Here is a 21,414-nt window from a genome sequence, read left to right as displayed (position 1 = left end):
CTTTTTTTTCCCATTAGTTATTGGGGTACAAGTGGTATTTGGTTACATGAATAAGTTCTTCGGTGGTGGTTTGTGAGATCCTGGTGCACCCATCACCCGAGCAGTATAGACTGCACCATGTATGTTGTCTTTTATCCCTTGCCCCCTTCCCACTCTTCCTCTGAGTCCCCAAAGTCCATTGTATCATTCTTACGCCTTAGTCTCCAGTCCCATCCAGGTCATTGCAAATGCTGTTAATTTATTTCTTTTTATGGCTGAGTAGTATTCCATCATATATATATATATATATATATATATATATATATATATATATATATATATATACCACAGTTTATTTATCCACTTGTTGATTGATGGGCATTTGGGTTGGTTCCACGATTTTGCAGTTGTGAATTGTGCTGCTATAAACATGCGTGTGCAAGTATCTTTTTTTTTCAAATAATGACTTCTTTACCTCTGGGTAGATACCCAGTAGTAGGATTGCTGGATCAAATGGTAGTTCTACTTTTAGTTCTTTAAGGAATCTCCATACTGTTTTCCATAGCAGCTGTACTGGTTTACATTCCCACCAGCGGTGTAGAAGTGTTCCCTGATTGCTGCATCCAGGCCAACATCTACTGTTTTTTGATTTTTTGATTATGGCCCTTCTTGCAGGAGTAAGGTGGTATCGCACTGTGGTTTTGACTTGCATTTCCCTGATCATTAGTGATGTTGAGCATTTTTTCATAATGTTTGTTGGCCATTTGTATATCTTCTTTTGAGAATTGTCTATTCATGTCCTTAGCCCACTTTCTGATGGGATTTTTTGTTTGTTTTTTTTTCTTACTGATTTGTTTGAGTTTGTTGTAGACTCTGGTTATTAGTCCTTTGTCAGATGTATAGATTGTGAAGATTTTCTCCCACTTTGTGGGTTTTCTGTTTATTCTGCTGACTGTTCTTTTGCCGTGCAAAAGCTCTTTAGTTTAATTAGGTCCCAGCTATTTATCTTTGCTTTTACTGCTTTTGCTTTTGGGTTTTTGGTCATGAAATCCTTGCCTAAGCTAATGTCTAGAAGGGTTTTTCAAATGTTATCTTCTAGAATTTTTATAGTTTCAGGTCTTAGGTTTAAGTCCTTAATCCATCTTGAGTTGATTTTTGTATAAGGTGAGAGATGAGAATGCAGTATGATTCTGCTACATGTGGCTAACCAATTATCACAGCACCATTTGTTGAAAAGGGTGTCCTTTCCCCGCTTTATGTTTTTGTTTGCTTTGTTGAAGATCAGTTGACTATAAGGATGTGGGTTTATTTCTGGGTTCTCTATTCTGTTCCATTGGTCTATGCCTATTTTTATGCCAGTACCAGGCTGTGTTGGTGACTGTGGCCTTATAGTATAGTTTAAAATCAGGTAGTGTGATGCCTCCAGATTTGTTCCTTTTGCTTAGTCTTGCTTTGGTTATGCGGGCTCTTTTTTGGTTCCATATGAATTTTTCTAACTCTGTGATGAATGATGGTGGTATTTTGATGGGGATTGTGTTGACTTTTTAGATTGCTTTTGGCACTATGGTCATTTTCACAATATTGATTCTACCCATCCATGAACATGGGATGTGTTTCTATTTGTCTGTGTCATTTGTGATTTCTTTCAGCAGTGTTTTGTAGTTTTCCTTGTAGAGGTCCTTCAACTCTTTTGTTAGGTGTATTCCTAAGTATTTTTTTTTTTTTTTTGGCAGCTATTTTAAAAGGGGTTGAGTTCTTGATTTGGTTCTCCATTTGGTCACTGTTGCTATATAGAAGAGCTACTGATTTGTGTATGTTAATTGTATCTGGAAACTTTGCTGACTTCTTTTATCAGTTCTAGGAGCTTTCTAGAGAAGTCTTTAGGGTTTTTAAGGTAAAAGATCATATCGTCAGCAGACAGGGACAGTTTGACTTCCTCTTCACCAATTTGGATGCCTTCTATTTCTCTTGTCTGATTGCTCTGGCTAGGGCGTCCAGTACTATATTGAAGAGGAGTGGTGAGAGTGGCATCCTTGTCTTGTTCCAGTTCTCAGAGGGAATGCTTTCAACTTTTCCCCATTCATTATTATGTTGGCTGTGGGTTTGTCATAGATGGCTTTTATTACGTTAAGTTATGTCCCTTGTGTGCCAGTTTTGCTGAGGGTTTAATTATAAAGGGATGCTGGATTTTGTCGAATGCCCTTTCTGCATCTATTGAGATGATCATTTGATTTTTGTTTTTAATTCTGTTTATGTGGTGTATCCCATTTATTAAATTGCATATGTTAAACCAATTCTGCATCCCTGGTATGAAACCCACTTGATCATGGTAGATTATCTTTTTTATATTTGTTAGATTCGGATAGCTAGTATTTTGTAAGGATTTTAGCATCTATCATTCATCGAGGATATATTCTTTTCTGTTTGTGTCCTTTCCTGATTTTGGTATTAGGGTGATGCTGGCTTCATAGAATGAATTAGGGAAGATTCCTTCTTTATCTTGTGGAATAGTGTCAAAAGGATTGATACCAATTCTTTGAATGTCTGGTAGAATTCTTCAGTGAATTGTCTGGTCCTGGACTTTTTTTGGTTGGCAATTGTTAAATTACTGTTTTAATCTCGCTGCTTGTTATTGGTCTCTTCAGGGTATCTAATTCTTCCTGATTTAAGTTAGGAGAGTTGTATTTTTCCAGGAATCTATTCATCTCTTCTAGGTTTTCTAGTTTATGTGCCTAAAGGTGTTCATAGTAGCCTTGAATGATCTTTTGTATTTCAGTGGTGTCAGTTGTAATATCTCCTGTTTCGTTTCTCAGTGAGTTTATTTGGATTTTCTCTCTTCTTTTCTTGGTTAATCTTGTTAATGGTCTATCAATTTTATTTATCTTTTCAAAGAACCAGTTTTTGGTTTCATTTATCTTTTGTATTTTTTTTTGTTTGTTTCAATTTCATTTAGTTCTGCTCTGATCTTGGTTATTTTTCTTCTGCTAGGTTTGGGTTTGGTTTGTTCTTATTTCTCTAGTTCCTTGAGGTGTGACCTTAGATTGTCTGTTGGTACTCTTTCAGACTTTTTGATGTAGGTGTTTAGGGCTGTGAACTTTCCTCCTAGCACCTTCTTAGCTGTATCCCAGAGGTTTTGATAGGTTGTGTCATTATTGTCATTCAGTTATAAAAGTGTGTCCAAAGTTTCCTGAATTTTTTAGATTTTTTAATATTTATCTTTTTATTTCTACATAGTTTTTAATATAATTTTAGCATCTTTTTATTCATTTTTCCATGTTTTTGAACAAAATTATAATGATAGTATTCACAGATCTTTGTTTCTTAATTTTTCTCATTAAAATTATAAAAATTCTTTTTTTTTTTTTTTTAATTGATCATTCTTGGGTGTTTCTCGCAGAGGGGGATTTGGCAGGGTCATAGGACAATAGTGGAGGGAAGGTCAGCAGATAAACAAGTGAACAAAGGTCTCTGGTTTTCCTAGGCAGAGGACCCTGCGGCCTTCCGCAGTGTTTGTGTCCCTGGGTACTTGAGATTAGGGAGTGGTGATGACTCTTAATGAGCATGCTCCCTTCAAGCATCTGTTTAACAAAGCACATCTTGCACCGCCCTTAATCCATTCAACCCTGAGTGGACACAGCACATGCCCCAGAGAGCACAGGGTTGGGGGCAGGGTCACAGATCAACAGCATCCCAAGGCAGAAGAACCTCTCCCAGTATAGAACAAAATGGAGTCTCCTATGTCTACTTCTTTCTACACAGACACAGCAACAATCTGATTTCTCTATCTTTTCCCCACCTTTCCCCCTTTTCTATTCCACAAAACCGCCATCGTCATCATGGCCCATTCTCAATGAGCTGTTGGGTACACCTCCCTGATGGGGTGGTGGCCGGGCAGAGGGGCTCCTCACTTCCCAGAAGGGGCGGCCAGGCAGAGGCGCCCCCCACCTCCTGGACGGGGCGGCGGCCGGGCGGAGGCGCCCCCCACCTCCCTCCCGGATGGGGCAGCTGGCCGGGCGGGGGCTGACCCCCCACCTCCCTCCCGGACGGGGCGGCTGGCCGGGTTGGGGCTGACCCCCCACCTCCCTCACGGACGGGGCAGCTGGCTGGGCGTGGGCTGACACCCCCACCTCCCTCCCAGACGGGGCAGCTGGCCCGGCGGGGCTGACCCCCACCTCCCTCCCGGACGGGGCGGCTGCTGGGTGGCTGCTGGGCGGAGGGGCTCCTCACTTCTCAGACGGGGCAGCTGCCGGGCGGAGGGGCTCCTCACTTCTCAGACGGGGCAGCTGCCGGGCGGAGGGGCTCCTCACTTCTCAGACGGGGCAGCTGCCGGGCGGAGGGGCTCCTCACTTCTCAGACGGGGCGGCTGCCGGGCAGAGGGGCTCCTCACTTCTCAGACGGGGCGGCCGGGCAGAGACGCTCCTCACCTCCCAGACGGGGTCACGGCCGGGCAGAGACGCTCCTCACATCCCAGATGGGGCGGCGGGGCAGAGGCGCTCCCCACATCGCAGACGATGGGCGGCCGGGCAGAGACGCTCCTCACTTCCTAGACGGGATGGCGGCCGGGAAGAGGTGCTCCTCACTTCCCAGACTGGGCAGCCGGGCAGAGGGGTTCCTCACATCCCAGACGATGGGTGGCCAGGCAGAGATGCTCCTCACTTCCCAGACGGGGTGGCGGCCAGGCAGAGGCTGCAATCTCGGCACTTTGGGAGGCCAAGGCAGGCGTCTGGGAGGTGGAGGTTGTAGCTAGCCGAGATCACGCCACTGCACTCCAGCCTGGGCAACATTGAGCACTGAGTGAGCGAGACTCCGTCTGTAATCCCGGCACCTCGGGAGGCCGAGGCTGGCAGATCACTCGCGGTTAGGAGCTGGAGACCAGCCCGGCCAACATGGCGAAACCCCATCTCCACCAAAAAAATACGAAAACCAGTCAGGCGTGGTGGCGCGCGCCCGCAATGGCAGGCACTCGGCAGGCTGAGGCAGGAGAATCAGGCAGGGAGGTTGCAGTGAGCGGAGATGGCAGCAGTACAGTCCAGCTTCGGCTTGGCATCAGAGGGAGACCGTGGAAAGAGAGAGGGACACAGTGGGGAGAGGGGGAGGGGGAGGGAGAGGGTTTTTTCTTTAAGCTATCTATTTCCTTGAATATTTCTCCCTTCACTTCTTGTATCATATTTTGGATTTCCTTGCATTGGGCTTCGCCTTTCTCTGGTCCCTCCCTGATTAGCTTAATAGCTGACCTCCTGAATTCTTTTTCAGGTAAATCAGGGATTTCTTCTTGATTTGGATTCATTGCTGGTAAACTAGTGTGATTTTGGGGGAGTGTTGAAAAGCCTTGTTTTGTCATATTACCAGCGTTGGTTTTCTGGTTCCTTCTCATTTGGGTAGGCTCTGTCAGAGGGAAGGTCCAGGGCTGAAAGCTGCTATTCAGGTCTTTTTGTCCCATGGGGTGTTCCCTTGATGTAATAATACTCTCTCCCTTTTCCTGTGGATGTGGCTTCCTTTCAGCTGAACTGTAGTGACTGTTGTCTGTCTTCTGGGTCTAGCCACCCAGTGAGTCTTCGTGGCTCCAGGCTGGCACTGGGGGCTGTCTGCACAGAGTCCTGTGATATGAACAATCCATTGGTCTCTCAGCCGTGAATACCAGCGCCTGTTCTGGTGAAGGTGGCAGAGGGTGCAGTGGACTCCGTGGGAGTCCTTAGCTTTGGTGGTTTAATGCTTTATTTTTGTGCTGGTTGGCCTTCTGCCAGGAGGTGGTGCTTTCCAGAGAGCATCAGCTGCAGTATGGAGAGGGACCAGTGGTGGGCGGGGCCCTAGAACTCCCAAGATTGTATGTCCTTCGTCTTCCGTTACCAGGTTGAGTAGGGAAGGACCATCAGGTGGCAGCAGGGCTAGGCATGTCTGAGCTCAGACTCTCCTTGGGCGGGTCTTGCTGTGGCTGCTGTGGATGATGGGGATGAGATTCCCAGGTCACTGGAGTTGTGTGCCTAGGAGGATTTATGGCTGCCTCTGCTGAGTCATGCGGGTTGTCAGGGAAGTAGGGGAAAGCTGGCAGTCACAGGCCTCACCCAGCTCCCACACAAACCAAAGGGCCAGTCTCACTCCCACCACACCCCGAGTCTGTTTCCAGGCAGAGGGCAGGTGGGGCTTGAAAACTTGCCTGAGGCTTTCCACTTCCCAGAGTATTTGGGGTGTCTCCCGGGTCCTGTAGGAGCAATTTTCTCAGGATTGCTGGCCTGCTCTTGCAGCTGATCTGGAGGTAAAATTCACAATGCAAGCCTCCGCATGCTGCTCTGTCTGGAGCTGCAATCTAGTCCTGCCTCCCGTCTGCCATGATCCGACCAGCATCAGTTTCAATAGCTCCTGCCTCCTTTAGGGACTCTCCTTCTTCTCTTCATAGTTAATAGATTCCTTGAGTTTTGTGTGGGAGGCTTGTACCATCTCACCTAGATAGAAGAATTACCCAACCCTTCCACTCTCTTCAACATTTTTTGTTTTGAAAAAATTAAAACTTACAGAAAAGTTGAAAGAATAGCACAATGAAATCCATCCTGCACCTAGATTTTTTTTTTCCTCCTTTGGACGAGCCATTTGAGAGTAAGTTGCAGACATCATGGCACTTCCTCTCTAAATATCTTAGCAGCTATCTCCTAAGAATAAAAATGTTCACTTCTATGATCACAGTATGATTATCACACTCAGGAAAGCTAATGTTGATGGAATACTGTTATTTAAAACATAGTTCATATTCAGGTTTGCACAGTTGTCTCAGTATTGTCCTTTATTTTTCCCCCAATAAAAGATCCAGTCAAAGAGCACCCATTGCATTTAGTTGTCATGTCTCTTTAGTCCTTTTTCTTTTTGTTTCTTTTCCTTTCCTTTCCTCTCTTTCTCTCTCTTCCTTCTTTCCTTTCTTCATGACATTGACAGTTTTGAAATGTCCAGGCCAGCTATTTTATCTTACTATCTACTCCTAAAGCAAACATAATTAAGGAAATAGGGAGTTTGCCCTATGAAAGTTTGCAGTTTTTTCTTTCTTTCTCTTACGAACCTCCATGATTTTATGACTTACTAAGAAGCCTCTAAGATGATGCTATATGCATTCCTATTGGATGTGTGAAATTAAAGGTAGCTTTTTCTTCCTAAAAGTCTCTGTCCTGATAGACTCTTCCAGAGACTCACTTCTCAGGACATTTGTGAGGCTGGTGAATATATAGCAGGTGCACTTTTGACAAAATGGCACGTATCTCTAGGAATTTGTTTCTGATATTCATAGGCCTCATTCATACCTGATCCTGTATTCATATCAATAGTGAATACTTAGCTGCATTTCTTACTTAGAGTTTGGTTGGCTCAAGACAGTTGTTTTGTTTCTTAGCAATAGTCAAATCTTTCAACTTAATACTAATCTTATATATAAAGAAGAAAGTAAATCTCATTCTGATTATTAGAGCTTTTCAGTCATGAAATTAATGTTTCTTGTTACTATCACTGATTCCTCTTGAGGTTTCAGTGATGTGAAATAGTTTGTCATTGCATCAGATCTCTCCAGGTGTAGAGTCTCTTGAGTAAATTTTAGGACACATCAGAAAAGACTTGACAGTTTCAGTATGGGGCAAATCTAGAATGAATGAGTTTGTGTTTTAGCTTTTTAAATATTAATATACTTTTTTAAAAAAAGTTATAAACAAGAGAAAGACAAATATTCAGAGTTGAAGTAGGAGAAATCTTTCTTCACTAAAGATCTTGGCCATATCCTAAAGTTGTATTCAAAAAGAACAATATTTTTGATTGTTTGTTTGGTTTTGTGTTTTTACATGATTCCCATATCCTTTATACATCTCTTCTTCATCAATTCTCATTGAATTTCAAAAGTAGCTACTAGCTTAGAAGACAGGAAGTTACAGATGTGTGGCAGGCAAGAATGAGATGGGAGTAAAAATTGGCTCAGTTAACTGGTTTGTAACTTCAGCCTGTTAGAAGCTCATTTCTTTTAGTGCACATGGGAGCTTTTTTTGGCCATGGGAAAGCATACAAGGTTATCCAGGAAATTTTTGCTTCATTATGAAACAAAGAAAATGAAGTCATGTAAGCTCCCTGAGACATTAAGAAATATGGTCTCTAGTCCACTGGAGATAACACAAGTAATTATCACAAAAGGTGTTGGTTATCATTTAAGGGGGAAATATTATGTTGACATAATACATAATTTCAGCATCTGTTGTGCCTTATTTTGGATTATAAATCCAGACTAATAGATCTGTGGAGCTGTTTAGCCCTTTTCACATCAAATTCCCATGCCTCCTGGAAGAGTTTACATATGAAAGATTCGATTGAGATAGGCACTTTGCATTTAATAACACTTTCATTCTGAAACTAATATTACTAAGTGTCTGCTATGTGTGAAGTTATTTTATTTAATTCATAGAACAATCCTGCCAAATAACTATTCTTCCCTAAACAGATAAGGAAAGTGAGGCCTAGAGAGGTAAGGTAATTTGTGCAAGATAACATGGCTAGTGTGAGGAGTAAGATTCAGATTCTGTTCTTTCTGACTAAATTTTGCCCTAGTTCATCAATTAGTATATGTCTTCTCAGAGATCAGGTTAATCACCAGTGAGTAATGCCAGATTAGTAACTGTTGAGAATGTTGTGGGAACAAGGAATAGAGACCAGTTAATCTACACACCCAGTCTTGTCTTTTACTGGCCGCCAACCACTGTAACCTCCCTATCTAACATGGCTAACTGGCCAAGTATGAGATCTCACAAATGTATGCCGTAGCAGTTGGGCCATTGGCCTCCAATCCCAAAGTGAAATCCAAGCAAACCAAACTGTATCATGGGAGAGCTCTTTTCATCCATATTAGGGGTGGACCTAGGACTGATGTAGGCCAAAGACTTTTCTGTCCTTTTTCTAAAATCCCTGAGGTAAATCTCAGATCTTAGTATTCCAGTGGTACATGGAAAAGCAATAAAGGGCCGGGCATGGTGACTCAAGCCTGAAATCTCAGCACTTTGGGAGGCTGAGGCGGGCACACCGCTTGAGCCCAGGAGTTCAAGAGCAGCCTGGGCAACATAGCAAGACCTCGTCTCTTCAAAATATAAATTAAAAAATTAACCAGGCATGGTGGCTCACACCTGTGGTCCCAGCTATTCAGGAGGCGAAAGTGGGAGTATCCCCTGAGCCTGGAAGATGTAGGCTGCCTTGAGCTGTGATCGGGCCACTGCACTCCAACCTGGACGACAGAGTAAGACTTTGTCTCAAAAAGAAGAAAAGAAAAGAGAGATAGCCCCAGTGCCAAAAGCCATGCTGACATCAAGTGCCTCATGGTGACCGTGGCCTCCTGAGCTTGCTAGGTAGGCAAAGGCAGGAAGAGGATGGAATCCCAGATGAGAAAAATGGAACTTTTGACACTCTGGACCAAGGAAAATTTCCTCCCCTTGCTCCTGACCACCCCTGGGGAATGGAATTAGTATAAGAGAGCTCAGAATAGGAGAAAACTGGGAGCTGAGGATAGTTGAACCTGCCAGACTACACTTCTCTTCTTTGGAATCAGAGTTGCTTCCTGTGCGATGGCTATTTGATTTTCTTTCCCCTTCGGGAAAGAGGGATTTAAACAAAAGAGGAAATGTAGCCTTCACATTCTCCTTGTCCCTAGGCAATGCCTGTGCTTAAGGATAAAGAACATATATATTTATGTGGTTCTGTTAATATAAATACTTAATACCTGCATAAAAGGAGTACCTTTGGATGGTAAAATTCCACTTTAAAAAATTAACTGACCAGTTTCAGCAAGCTTAATTATTATAGCACAAGAGGTTTTGTATTTGTTTTGGGTGATGATAAAAGGGCTCAGTGGTGAGAAGTGGTGTAGGGGTGCGGAAACAGGGGAGCAATATTCTCAACTGTAATGAAAATTTATCCGTGTGGTAACTTTTGCTTTGAATATGAATCAGAGGGAGTTCATGCTTTGAGACAAATTTATGGTTAGCAGTAAGATAAAGCCTGTTTTACTGGCTTCTTTTTACTTAATAAATCTTAATTGCTTTCTCTCCATAAATTAAAGCATTTACCATGCTATATCCTAATTATCAGATTTGTCATGTATAGCATCAGTTTCACAGAGTAATTGCCATGTGGGCTTTTTGGAAAACATCACCTTCTACTCTTTGTTTTGATGCCTGAGAGGAATTGCCAGCTGGATTTTCAGTAAGGACTCTAGTCTTGCCATGTCGCCTCAATTTTTTAAGGATGTGCTGATACTTATTGGACTAACTTTGGGTGTTACAGCATCGTGGGCTCACCAATTGAGGGCAAAGTAGGAAGGGGAGAGAAATGGTGTGAATTGAGGACTATTTAGAAAGACATTCAATGTTATTCCTTTGAAGTACATAACAAGATATTTCTCAGTATAGATCCTAGAGACTGGCTTTTGTGAATAGATTTATTTGTAATTAGTGGAATTTCACATAAAAGTACTAAAATCCTAGAGAATATATTATGGACTTAAGTAAGTTATATAATCTTCTTTATTCTGTTAATTTGCTTAGCAAACCCTTTCCTGGTATTTAATGTAGATTTACAGTTGAGTTCAATCCAGATGAGTTATCACAAATGTTCCTTATAAATTAGTTGGATTTCATAATTCTTGGCTCCACGCATGTGAAAAGGGTGTCCACAAAATGTTCAGTTTTAAGTTGATTGGACAGACTAGAGAGTGGCATTGTTTTTTTGAATAGCTGTTTATTTATCAAAAGAAAAAAGGACAGAAATGAACATAGAACTGTATGTATTTGCTGTGGTAGTCATGGCCTGTGTGTTCTCAGCTCTGTGCTACACCACTTTGCTGCTCCACTCTGAATGGCAGGGAGGCTGCTCCTGCAGGCTACAGATCCTAGAGCCCCAGCTCGGCTGGCTTCTGGCTGGGTTAGGCCAGCAGGAGGCTCTGATAGAAGACTAGAGGTAGGAGGAAAGGAGCAAGAGGGTATTTCGCCTTTGCTCTGCCTCCAGCAACATCTCTGATAGAGGATGGGTCTTACCCATGGCTCCAGCTTCTAGTGTGTTTCCAGCATCCTCTGATGGCCCCAATACCCTGTGATAGGAGTGGCTTCCTGCTGTTGAGAATCTCTTAACTTGCCCAAATGTGCCCTCTTTGACGTTTCAGCTCTTCTCTCATGTGTAATAAAGCCTCTGTGTTAAAAGAGTGGTTTCCTTTTCCTGATTCATACATTTTGTAGAACAATTTGCTTTTATGTCACAGCTTATAGTCTTTTGAATGTTGATAAAGGAAATGTTAAATTATTCATTATCTCATTTAATCAGCTTGGTATTATATTTAGGTGATGGGGCAAAGAAGAATAAGACAAAATGACCTGATTGCCCTCAGGGAACTCAGTCTGTTTGGGGAGACAGTGTGTTCCCCAAGTGCAGGGGAGCTAAATGGAAGAAAGACCTAGACTGTAGTAGTGGTGGGAAAGATGTCACAAAACAGGTGACATCCGAAAGTCTTGCCAGATACTAAGATCGTGCTCAAGCAGATGAGGAAGAAGGGCATTCCCAGCAGAAGCAGCAGTTTGTATGAAAGCATGTGTCACGTTTGGCTGCAGGAGCATGGTGGTCAGGGGGACTGGAGAAAGAGGAAGCTAGAGAGGTGGTCGGGGTAGACCACAAAGAGCATTGAAGCCTCTGCCAGGCAATTGGACTTTATCCTGTTAGGACTGGGAAGCAGTGAAAAGGATTTTAAGCAGAGGAATTACATGAACGGATTTATCCTTCAAAAAGGTCACCTTAGGAGAGGTGTGGAAGAGAGACTAGAGGGCTGAAAATGGAGGCAGAGAAACCTCCTGGCCAGGTGGTGAGTGGCAGAAGTCCTGGTGGGAGTGGGTGGTGTTTAAACAAAGACCTGAATTAAAACTGAAGGCAAGAGGAGGAGGGGAAAAATCAAGAAATGTTAAGAAAGTAGAATGTGTAGAACTTGGTGATTTGTTTGAAAGTGTTGGGAGTTGTTGTTAAATGATGGTCTCAGAGATCATGGAATATTTGTCTGGTTTAGCTAAATAAATGTTAAAACTAGAAGCCTGTTTCTCAAATTGGGGTCGCTGTGTCCCCTTAGAGGTCTCATGCAAACTCTGAGTTGTTTATGCTGCCTTATGAGCTGGATGTATCTTAGGTTTCAAACAAGTTATGATTGCAGCACTACTCAGGTCTTACAATAAGCCAGACAAGCAATTCTTTATTAAAAATCATTTGCTACTCCCGCCACCCACCACCCCAAGATCTTTTTCCTGGCCATTATGTGCCTTATCTCTCTCTACTAGTCATAAAATTTGTTGGCCACCCACTGTGTATTTATCTCATCTCCTACCTCTACCCATCACAGCTTTCTCATCTTCTGATTAAATAGAAGAATTAGCCTCTTATTTGATAAATCATTGTATGGGTGCCTGTGTCTAAGGGTTTCTGAAGTCTAGCAATAGAACATCCTCTGCTCGTTGAGAAAACATGTAGGGTCACCCATCACCAAGCACTCCACATGCCAGAGACTGCACTGAAAGAACACTCAATTCTTTCATGTAGTTAAAAGAACACAATGCTTGCCCTCTGAGAGTTCAACATCTGGAAACAAATCTAAAGAGGGAGAAACTGGCAAGAAGAAACACATTAGAAATAGCATCTGCCTTAAATGATGTACAGTAGGATTTGGGTTGAGGTGCTGCTCTGGAGTTATGGCCTGCTGTTAGTAGTCTTGATAGCTAAAACTAACATGCTTTTTTCTTGTAAGATTTCAGATTGAATATAGTGGTTGAGAGCCTGGATTCTGGAGTCTGACTTCCTGGCTCTGCCACTTCCATGTGTCACCCTGACCAAACTGTGTCATCTCTATGCTTCCCTTCATTGTGAGATGAGGATCATAATAGTATTTACCCTAGGAATGAGAGGATTCAATGGCATGTGTGTGTGATGTGCAGCACACCTCCTGACACAGTGTCAGTGCACAATAAATACTCGCTGCTGACCCTTCCTGAAGCCAAAAAGAAGCCTCTGAAGGCTCAGCTGAGAAAGGTGTGCTGCATGAGTACCAAAGATTGCTGCCTTCTTTCCAAACGAGAGCTGCTATGGCTAACCCTGAGATCCTTTGTAGTCATTTAATTACAGAGAAATTCTGGAACATACTTTCTTCAAGCCAAGTTAGTCTTTTTAGTTTTTAAATTACATCTTGATCGTATCACACACAATCAGTTGTCACTTCAGGGCACTTCCAGAAACAAGTTTGCAGGCCAGCATGTGGCAGGTAACACCTTAGAGGAGACTGGGGCATCACTGCCTCTCTGAAATCGTCCATTGATATCATCCCCTCCCTCCTCCTTTGAGCTCAACACACATTAATCAAATACCACAATTTTTCAGGTTCTGTATTAGGCTCCAGGGATACAAGGGTGAACAGACAATTCCCATCCTCATGAAATGTGCAATTGTGTGGAAATACATGTGAACAAATTCAATCCACTGTGATGGAAGCCCCAATGGGAGTGTGTAGAAGGTCAGAAGAGGTACACAGAAAGGACAACAAGGAAGGCTTCACAGAGGTGGTGACATCTCACTAGGATTTTGAAGGGAATAAGAATGGGGAGAATCAGAAGATCAGCACGGTTTGCACAGAGGAACTACAGCAGAGGTGTTTTCGGGGGACATGGTGGTAGATGAAATTGAAGATGTAGGCAGGAGTTTGATCATGTAAGAGCTTGGCCTTTGTCGTGGGAACATCAGGGGCCATTGAGGGACTTCAGGTAACAGAATGCCACAGATCCACAATTTTAGCAGGATCACCCTAGTATGAAAGACAAACTTGAAAAGGGTTTGCAGATGCTGGCAGGTTCATGTCACCACTGCGGATTCATTGAGGGCAGAGACAGAGTCCTATTTATCTCTGTACCCCTAAAGTTTAGTGCTTTATAGACATTTAAGAATTTTTTTTTTCAGAGTGAAGACAGCCCAAGTTGAATTTTCCCATTCTGTATCCTATCCTCAGAACATGCTGACCTGGACTTCCATCTGTCACAAGCAGCTTGACTAAGATCCTAGGAAATTCCTTTTTTTCTTGGCATTCTTCTAACTGACACTCTCTGTTTACTGGGCCCTCTGTGCAGCTGTAACGTGTGATGATTGATGCTTATAATTCTGACCTTGAAGTACTTCATGGCTTCTAAATCATCAAAAAAAGATTAAAGCATATTCTCAGTATCACTGTAATGTTTGTGTGTTTTACTGCCTTCTTCTCTGGAAAGTGGTGGTTTATGAAGTGCCCGTGCGCTTGTGTGCACACGGACACAGTGAGAGTCTGTGATGGTCCTCAACTCTTCTCCCACAGGGAGGCTATGGTGCATGCTTGAAAATAAACAAACAAAATAACCTGGGTTCTCTTCATGCCTAGCAGGAGGAAGCAGCTTGGTCTCAGGGGCAAAGAAGCTTGAAATGAGAGCGAAAGCAGTGGTTAGGAAAGCAGAGGGAATGATGAGGCAGACCTGGTGCAGACCAGGAGTCAGGCAGTTTACGAGCCAGCCCTGGCTGGCTGCATTCTGACCCCAGGAAGAGCAAAGCCCAGGGTCGGGACTGCAGCTTCATGTTCTGTGTGCCTGGACCCGAATCATCAGGCTTGGATTTGGCGGGATTCTCCACCAGCTATATTTGTATCTCGGTAACAACCGCTCAGTAAAATGCCAGACATTAGGCAAGTGAAAACATCAATAATTAGAGCCTCCTGTTCCCCACACATCTTTTCTTGAAAACCTTTATTGCTGCAGAGCTGACATTATTAGGCACAGAATGAAGAACTCCAAATAGAAACTGTGAAATGGCTCCATCTTATAACCTGAGTCCTGAAAAATAAGGGTGTGATGTTGTCACTAGGCGGGAGATTTGTTTAGGTTTTCTTTTTTTCTTTTCTTTTTCTTTTTTTTTGAGATGGAGTCTCGCTCTGTCGCCCAGGCTGGAGTGCAGTGGCGAGATCTCGGCTCACTGCAACCTCCACCTCCCGGGTTCAAGTGATTCTCCTGCCTCAGCCTCCCAAGTAACTGGGACTACAGGTGCCCGCCACCACACCTAGCTAATTTTTTGTATTTTTAGTAGAGACGGGGTTTCACTGTGTTAGCCAGGATGGTCTCGATCTCCTGACCTCGTGATATACCCGCCTTGGCTTCCCAAAGTGCTGGGATTACAGGCATGAGCCACCACGCCTGGCCCTTGTTTAGGTTTTCTTTGGGGACCGTATATTGCAGTAAATAGAAATACCCCTTCCATTTTGTTGTAGAAATTTGTTTTTAAAATCTGTGTTTGGTCTACACTCGTCATCCCAGCCTAAAGAGCCAGTCCCTGAACCACAGAAGTTCTGTTTGCCGCCTCTCAGCCAGGGCATGTGTGGGCTTTACAGGCAGCTTTACCACTTGCCAGTTCTGTGAATTTGGGCAAATGTTTTAGACTCTTTGGGTCTTAGTTTTGTTTTTTTAATCTGAAATATTGGAATAATGCAGATTCCTTATTTTACAGCGTTGCTGTGAGGCTGAAATAAAATGGTGGATGTGGAAATGCTCAACTAGAAGGCCCTATCTATATCAATAATAGTATATTAAATATACTAAAGAACATCATAAATATCCTAACAAAAATAGAAATATATTTCATCTGCAAACATGACATCCTCCAAAATTGTCCCAAAGTAGAGTAGGGAAATGAACTATTTATTGAATCTCTACCTTAGGGGAGGTGTTCCAGCTATCACTTTATCTGTTCTGCAAAGTAGATCTTAAATCCCACTTTTAGACACAAGGAAACTGAGACTCCTAGTCACAGCAGAAGTGGGATTTGAACCTGACTCGAGAACTTAATGCTCCTTCTCCTTGGCTACATTATCTCGTTGTCTAGTTCCAGACCCCCAGTGTTCTTAAAAGCTTTGACATTCTTTGGTGCTGGGAAGTGTGCCAGCCATTTCTTGGTCATTCACTCCTGTAAGTGGGGCAGGGTGGCACCCAGAGGGAACTGGAGCACCAGGTGCCCCCAGAGAGACCAGCAGCACGGAGTCGTCCAGTGTGTGGGACAGGCCCTCCGTTGGCGTTCCACTTTTAGGGAGTTGGCCTGGCATGGACAGAAAGCCAGGCAACAGCTGTGCCACATTTCCTAGCCCTTGAGAAAATGGCTACGGCCCTGTCGTTTTCAGAAGTTCATTCTTTTTCTGTCAAAGTGAAGCCACCCTTCCTCAGGACTCCTCTCAGCAATCAGTGCCTCTTGTGTATTCTGACCGGCCCCTTATTCTGTTTGTAGAGGGAGTGAGATTAGATTTATTCTATGTAGTAACCACTCCACTAAGCTTTTCTGCGACTCTTCCTGTTAGCTTTGATGCCGGGCATTGGGGGAAAGGGTTCCCAATGTGGCAGTTCCTTAAGTGCCCAGTGGGACCCACTGCTGCATACATTTTCTTCTTTATATCCTTCCCTGATTCCCAGGCAAACAGAGTCGGCTTGTGAACTGGAGCTGCCCACCCAGAGAACCAGAGATAATGCCTGTTGAAGGGCCAAGTTGCATATTCAGCGAGGATGTCAGTGTGTGGGAGAAGCATTTGTTCAGCCTGCGGTTCTGAGAGGAACTGTGTGTTGTGTTCCCATAGGTTCTCAACAGGAGGTGTGTAGAAGCGGCGGTGATGACAGGCCTGGCTCTGAACTGCCACATAAACAAGAAGTCCTTGTTTGACAGGAAGCACTACTTCTATGCAGACCTCCCTGTAAGTACACTTTGTGATCCACCCCACTGCAAGTTCTCAGAGCTGGGCCAGCCCTGCTGTGGGGGGTCGGAGCGAGGGAAAGGGGCTGTGCCTCTCATGTTTTCAGCCAGCACTGTGTCCATCCCAGCAGGAAGTTCGGCCCAGCCCTGATGCAGGCAGGTGCCCCTGATGGTTACTAGATTGGATGCAATTGCCCTGATTGCTGACTTCTTGCTTACCTCATGCTTCTGGTGGCTCGCTCAATTGCACAGGGAGTAGAAGCCACTGTTCGCAGGCTCAGCCTGGCCGTGGTATTTGGTGCTAATTGCCTGTTAGTACAAAAGCTAAGGCTCTGGCTGATGCAACAGTAAATGCATACTGTAGTTCTGTCAGCAGAGCGAGAGCGTCTCGCTTTTAAGTTGAAGTTCCCAATAATAGGGCTGTCTCCTTTGGAGACATTTCTGTCATCTCACAAGGAGCAAGTAAGTGGACAATAGTAAGCGGAAACATGAACCAGAAATCTGAACCAAGAACAGTAATTGGCTGAGCAGTAAACTCCATATTGACCCGCTTTTTTCTGAAAATTAAAAAGTTTTTTTCTTTAAGCCACACCATGTGAGTGAGAGCCAATTTTTCATACTATTGAACGGGAACAAAACTGAAATGTTGAATGGGTTTCCCAAAATAATGTTTCGTTTGGTCTGATTCAGAAAAACAACAGTGGTGATGTTGCTTCACCTCTTTCTCCTTGAACTGAAGATTGGGGCGAGCTGTTTTTTAGTGGGTGAGGGCACGAGTAGAATTAAATAAAAAATACAAGTAAGACCTGCGTTCTCCAGTGGCTGCTGCTTTTCCCCTCTGGCCTCCAGCCTCTCAGCAAGTCTACTGTTTGGTAGGGCGGAAAGAATTAAACCGCCTTTCTTTATCTTTTAAGAATGACAGACAGTTTGGTTGAGGTGGGAGATTTAGTAATAATATGACTAAAATGAGATGTTTTGGTCATCTGTGGCTTTCTGGTCTTTCTGGCCCAGATAGTTCAAATAATCCAGAGTTTCATGGGACATACTCATATAATAAAGCATTTGTTGTTTTTTCTGAAATTCAGATTTAACTGGGTGTCCTATATTTTATCCAACAACCCTACCCAGAGCTTAGTTTTACAAATTGAGACTTCCCGTCTCAGCATAGAAAACGGGTTAGCCTTTTGCAGGATTCTCAGTGTGGTCCCCAGGGCACTGACATCATCATCTCCTGGGAACTGGTAAGAAATATAAATCTTCAGGCCCCACCCTCGACCTACTGAATCGGAAACCTTTGAGGTCGGGCCAAGCTGTCTGTCTTTTGACAAGCACAGTAGTATTTCTGATGCAGTTAAAGTTCTTAAACTGCTGGCCTGCCAAGTGGTGAAAGACACGGATTTTGGAGCCTGACCATCTGAATTCAGACATTGACATTGATGCTCACTAGCTCTGTATGTGGCTGTGGGCAAGGTCTTAATCCCTCCACGCCTTGTTCCTCCTTCCTAGGGTTGTTGTGGAATTAACTGAGGGAACACAGTGAGAGCAGCGCCTGGGACCTAGGAAGTGCCACAGATGCCTTTGCTTTTATTCTCTGTTCTTCTCCAATTCTCCTCATTGACCTGCTATCTCTTTAGTGCGTATTGGTGCCTCTGTGCATTTGGAAGTAATTCTTCCTTTCCACTTAGAAGCAGGTGAGGGATCCTTGCAGGATCCATCAGTGCTTTAGTACCATGTGCCTTCCATTAATGGAGGGGGAGTGTCACAGCATTTTCTGACTGGAGGAGCTAGGGAAGTTGGGTCAGGGAGGGCAGCTGCCATGATTGATTCCTTTAAAAAGCAGAAACAAAACAAGCTTAAACACACACTAGCAACTGCTGTTGGCCGTGTGGAGAGTAGATGGCAAAATGCTTAGCCAGCATTCCGAATAAGGAGGGTCTGCCAGGAGCCTGGTAATGAGATGCAGAGTTTAGGCTAATGAGCTGGATGGAAACAATAAATTCTTTTCTTAGGGGTCCCTGACAATGACATTATTGTTATTCCCCAATACAGCACTTTAGTGAGGGCAATGGGATGAATTCGTGTTGTTTATTGCATCGTTATCAGGGGTGGAGGATTTGGGGAGGGTGAAGGGGTGATGGCAGGGGCAGAAGAGACCAGGCTCAATGATGGCTGCAATGCAGCAACTAATTTTTTTCTCCTTTTCCTTTTTTTCTTGTTGTTTTTGCTTTAAGTAGGCCTGTCGTTGTGTGACATTGTAAAAGGGATAGTAAACTGGATCCCAGCTTTTATGTGTGGACCAGTGACTATGTTTACCCTATGTTTGTGTGCAGGCAGGCTACCAAATTACCCAGCAGAGGCTCCCAATTGCTGTGAATGGGAGCTTGATATATGGCGTCTGTGCAGGGAAGAAGCAGAGTCAGGTGATCCCCAAGACGGTGAGGATCAAGCAGATCCAGTTGGAGCAAGACAGTGGCAAAAGCCTCCACGACAACCTGAGGTCTCAGACGCTCATTGATTTGAACAGGGCAGGTAGGCTTGGAGTGTTTTCATTATTTCTCCTTCCTACTTCAGTTCTTGGATTGCAGGGCCCTCTTTTCACCGCTAGAGTTTTCTTAAACAAATTGAGAAAGCAGTCACAGGAGCCTGACAGATGGAGACTAAAATATCAGCATTGGGATTGGCATAGCTGACTAGCGAACATGGCTTGAACTGTAATTATTAGGCTTGCTAATAACTCACCCTGAAGTTAGACAAACCTATCCACCTAGTCACAGATCCAGCAGCTGGATATTTTAAGCAGTCATTAAAAGAAATGAAACATTTAAAAATCAAAACGTGGAGCCTAGGTGCCTACACGTGTAATGCTAGTGACTCAGGAGGCTGTGGGAGGATCACTGTACGCAGAGTTTGAGATCAGGCTGGGCAACATAGCGAGACCTACTCGCCAAAAGATTAACAGCTAGGTGTGGTGCCATACACCTGTATCCCCAGCTATTCAGGAGGCTGAGGTGGGAGGATCACTTGAGCCCAAAAGTTCAGGGCTGCAGTGAGCTATGATCATGCCACTGCATTCCAGCCTGGGCAGCAGAGCAAGATGACGCCTCTTTAAAAAAAAAAAAAAAAAAAAAAAAAAAGGTGGGAGGGAAGAGAAATGATTGAGAGGCTAGAACCACTCTGAGAGTCCTTCAGTAAGGCAGGGTTTTCCTGAAACTTAGGCCTAATTTTTCTGTTGGTGAAACTGGAGAGCTGCGGTGAGGCTGACTCTGCCCCTCTTTGGTAGGAGTGGGCCTTCTGGAGGTGGTCCTGGAGCCCGACATGTCCTGTGGAGAAGAGGCGGCAACAGCTGTCAGGGAGCTGCAGCTGATCCTTCAAGCCCTGGGGACCAGCCAGGCGAACATGGCAGGTAGAAGCCACAGAAGCAGTATTCTTCTTTCCCTCTCCCTTCCTGCCTTCTAGAACCTCTCTGACTTTAGTTTTATTTTCTGTCTATTATATTGAGGTTGTTTGCAGCCATTTTTTCCCCAGCCTTTTGCAACCCTGTTTTTTGTTTGTTTGTTTGTTTGTTTGTTTTTTTAGAATTTTCCTTGGATTCTTTGATGAGCCCCCAACCAAATATAAATATACGACCAACAACATTGCAGAGACACCAAACCCTTAATGAAATGATGGCTTTGAACAGTTCAGTCTTTCTCAGGAAGAAGACACTGTTTATCAAGAACAGTTCTTAGTTAGTGAGTACCGTATAGATAGCACTTCATAATTAGTTGCCTCTTTTCCTTTGGGTCTGTTTCTTTCCTTTTGTAGATTTTTCATCCATATACAGCGGAAGCCAAATTATATTGACTATAAGCCAAGGTTATGAAAACTTTACCCTGAGATAAAATCTTAATTAAGTTCAGTGGAAATACAGTGGGAAACTAAAACAAATAAAAGAAACACCTGCACCCTTGGGACCAGACCACACATTATAAGCATTTGTAAATTACATATAAAGATCATAGGTTTTGGTCACACTCAATTTCCTCATGGCTCTAGGTGTCCTTTGCCCTGGTCTGGTACTGCTTTGCTCTCCCATAAGTCCGTAAAGGGTAGCCTCTGCTATCATTTTCTCCTGTTCTCTGTTCCTAGGGACTTTTTGAAAACTTCTTCCACCCTCAGAGCACACCCTGATGGAGAGGAGACAAAATATAGGTTCTGAATCTACAATTGTACTTTTCCATAGCACTGTACAATGGTCACAGCAGGTGCCCAGGAAATCCCGTTGATGATGATGTTCATCTCCATGCTGGTTGATAATACTGTTTACCAAGCTTAGCATGTCACATAATGTATTTGCATGTTACAGGGGGACTTCTGGATTTGTAATGCCACATTTGTCACATAGGATGTGTAATAAGCAACAAATTATAACATCAGAGCCCTGGTACATGTTGAATCTGAGGACAGAACTTGCTTATTTGCTATTTTATTTAAAGACTGGAAAAACACAGCCACATGAGTTTGAGTGGCATAAAGGTTAGCTGCCTACAAGTTTCTTTACAGAGACAACACTCTCTTTTAGAGTAAGAGAATTCTCAATTTTAGATTTATCACTCATGCCAGTTTTTTTTTAATCCACAGAACATAAATGAAATGTGGGCAAGTTGGATGGTTATCCATTTATGCTCC

At 43.6% G+C, this 21,414-nt stretch overlaps 1 protein-coding gene across 3 annotated transcripts in view; it reads left to right on the top strand.

The window, feature by feature from the left end:
• Positions 1–21,414, top strand: part of GATB (glutamyl-tRNA amidotransferase subunit B) — a 90,362-nt gene that overhangs the window by 25,067 nt on the left and 43,881 nt on the right. For all 3 annotated transcript variants that reach the window (XM_024356328.3, XM_024356330.3, XM_063809100.1), the window contains exons 3-5: positions 16,634–16,747; positions 19,077–19,275; positions 20,027–20,149. In XM_024356328.3, coding sequence (XP_024212096.3) covers positions 16,634–16,747; positions 19,077–19,275; positions 20,027–20,149 — 436 coding nt within the window. The remainder of the gene's footprint in view (positions 1–16,633; positions 16,748–19,076; positions 19,276–20,026; positions 20,150–21,414) is intronic.

This window comes from Pan troglodytes, chromosome 3, assembly GCF_028858775.2.
Source record: "Pan troglodytes isolate AG18354 chromosome 3, NHGRI_mPanTro3-v2.0_pri, whole genome shotgun sequence".
NCBI lineage: Eukaryota > Metazoa > Chordata > Mammalia > Primates > Hominidae > Pan > Pan troglodytes.
Note: the sequence above shows the minus strand (reverse complement) of the source record. Positions and strands in the feature narration are given on the sequence as shown.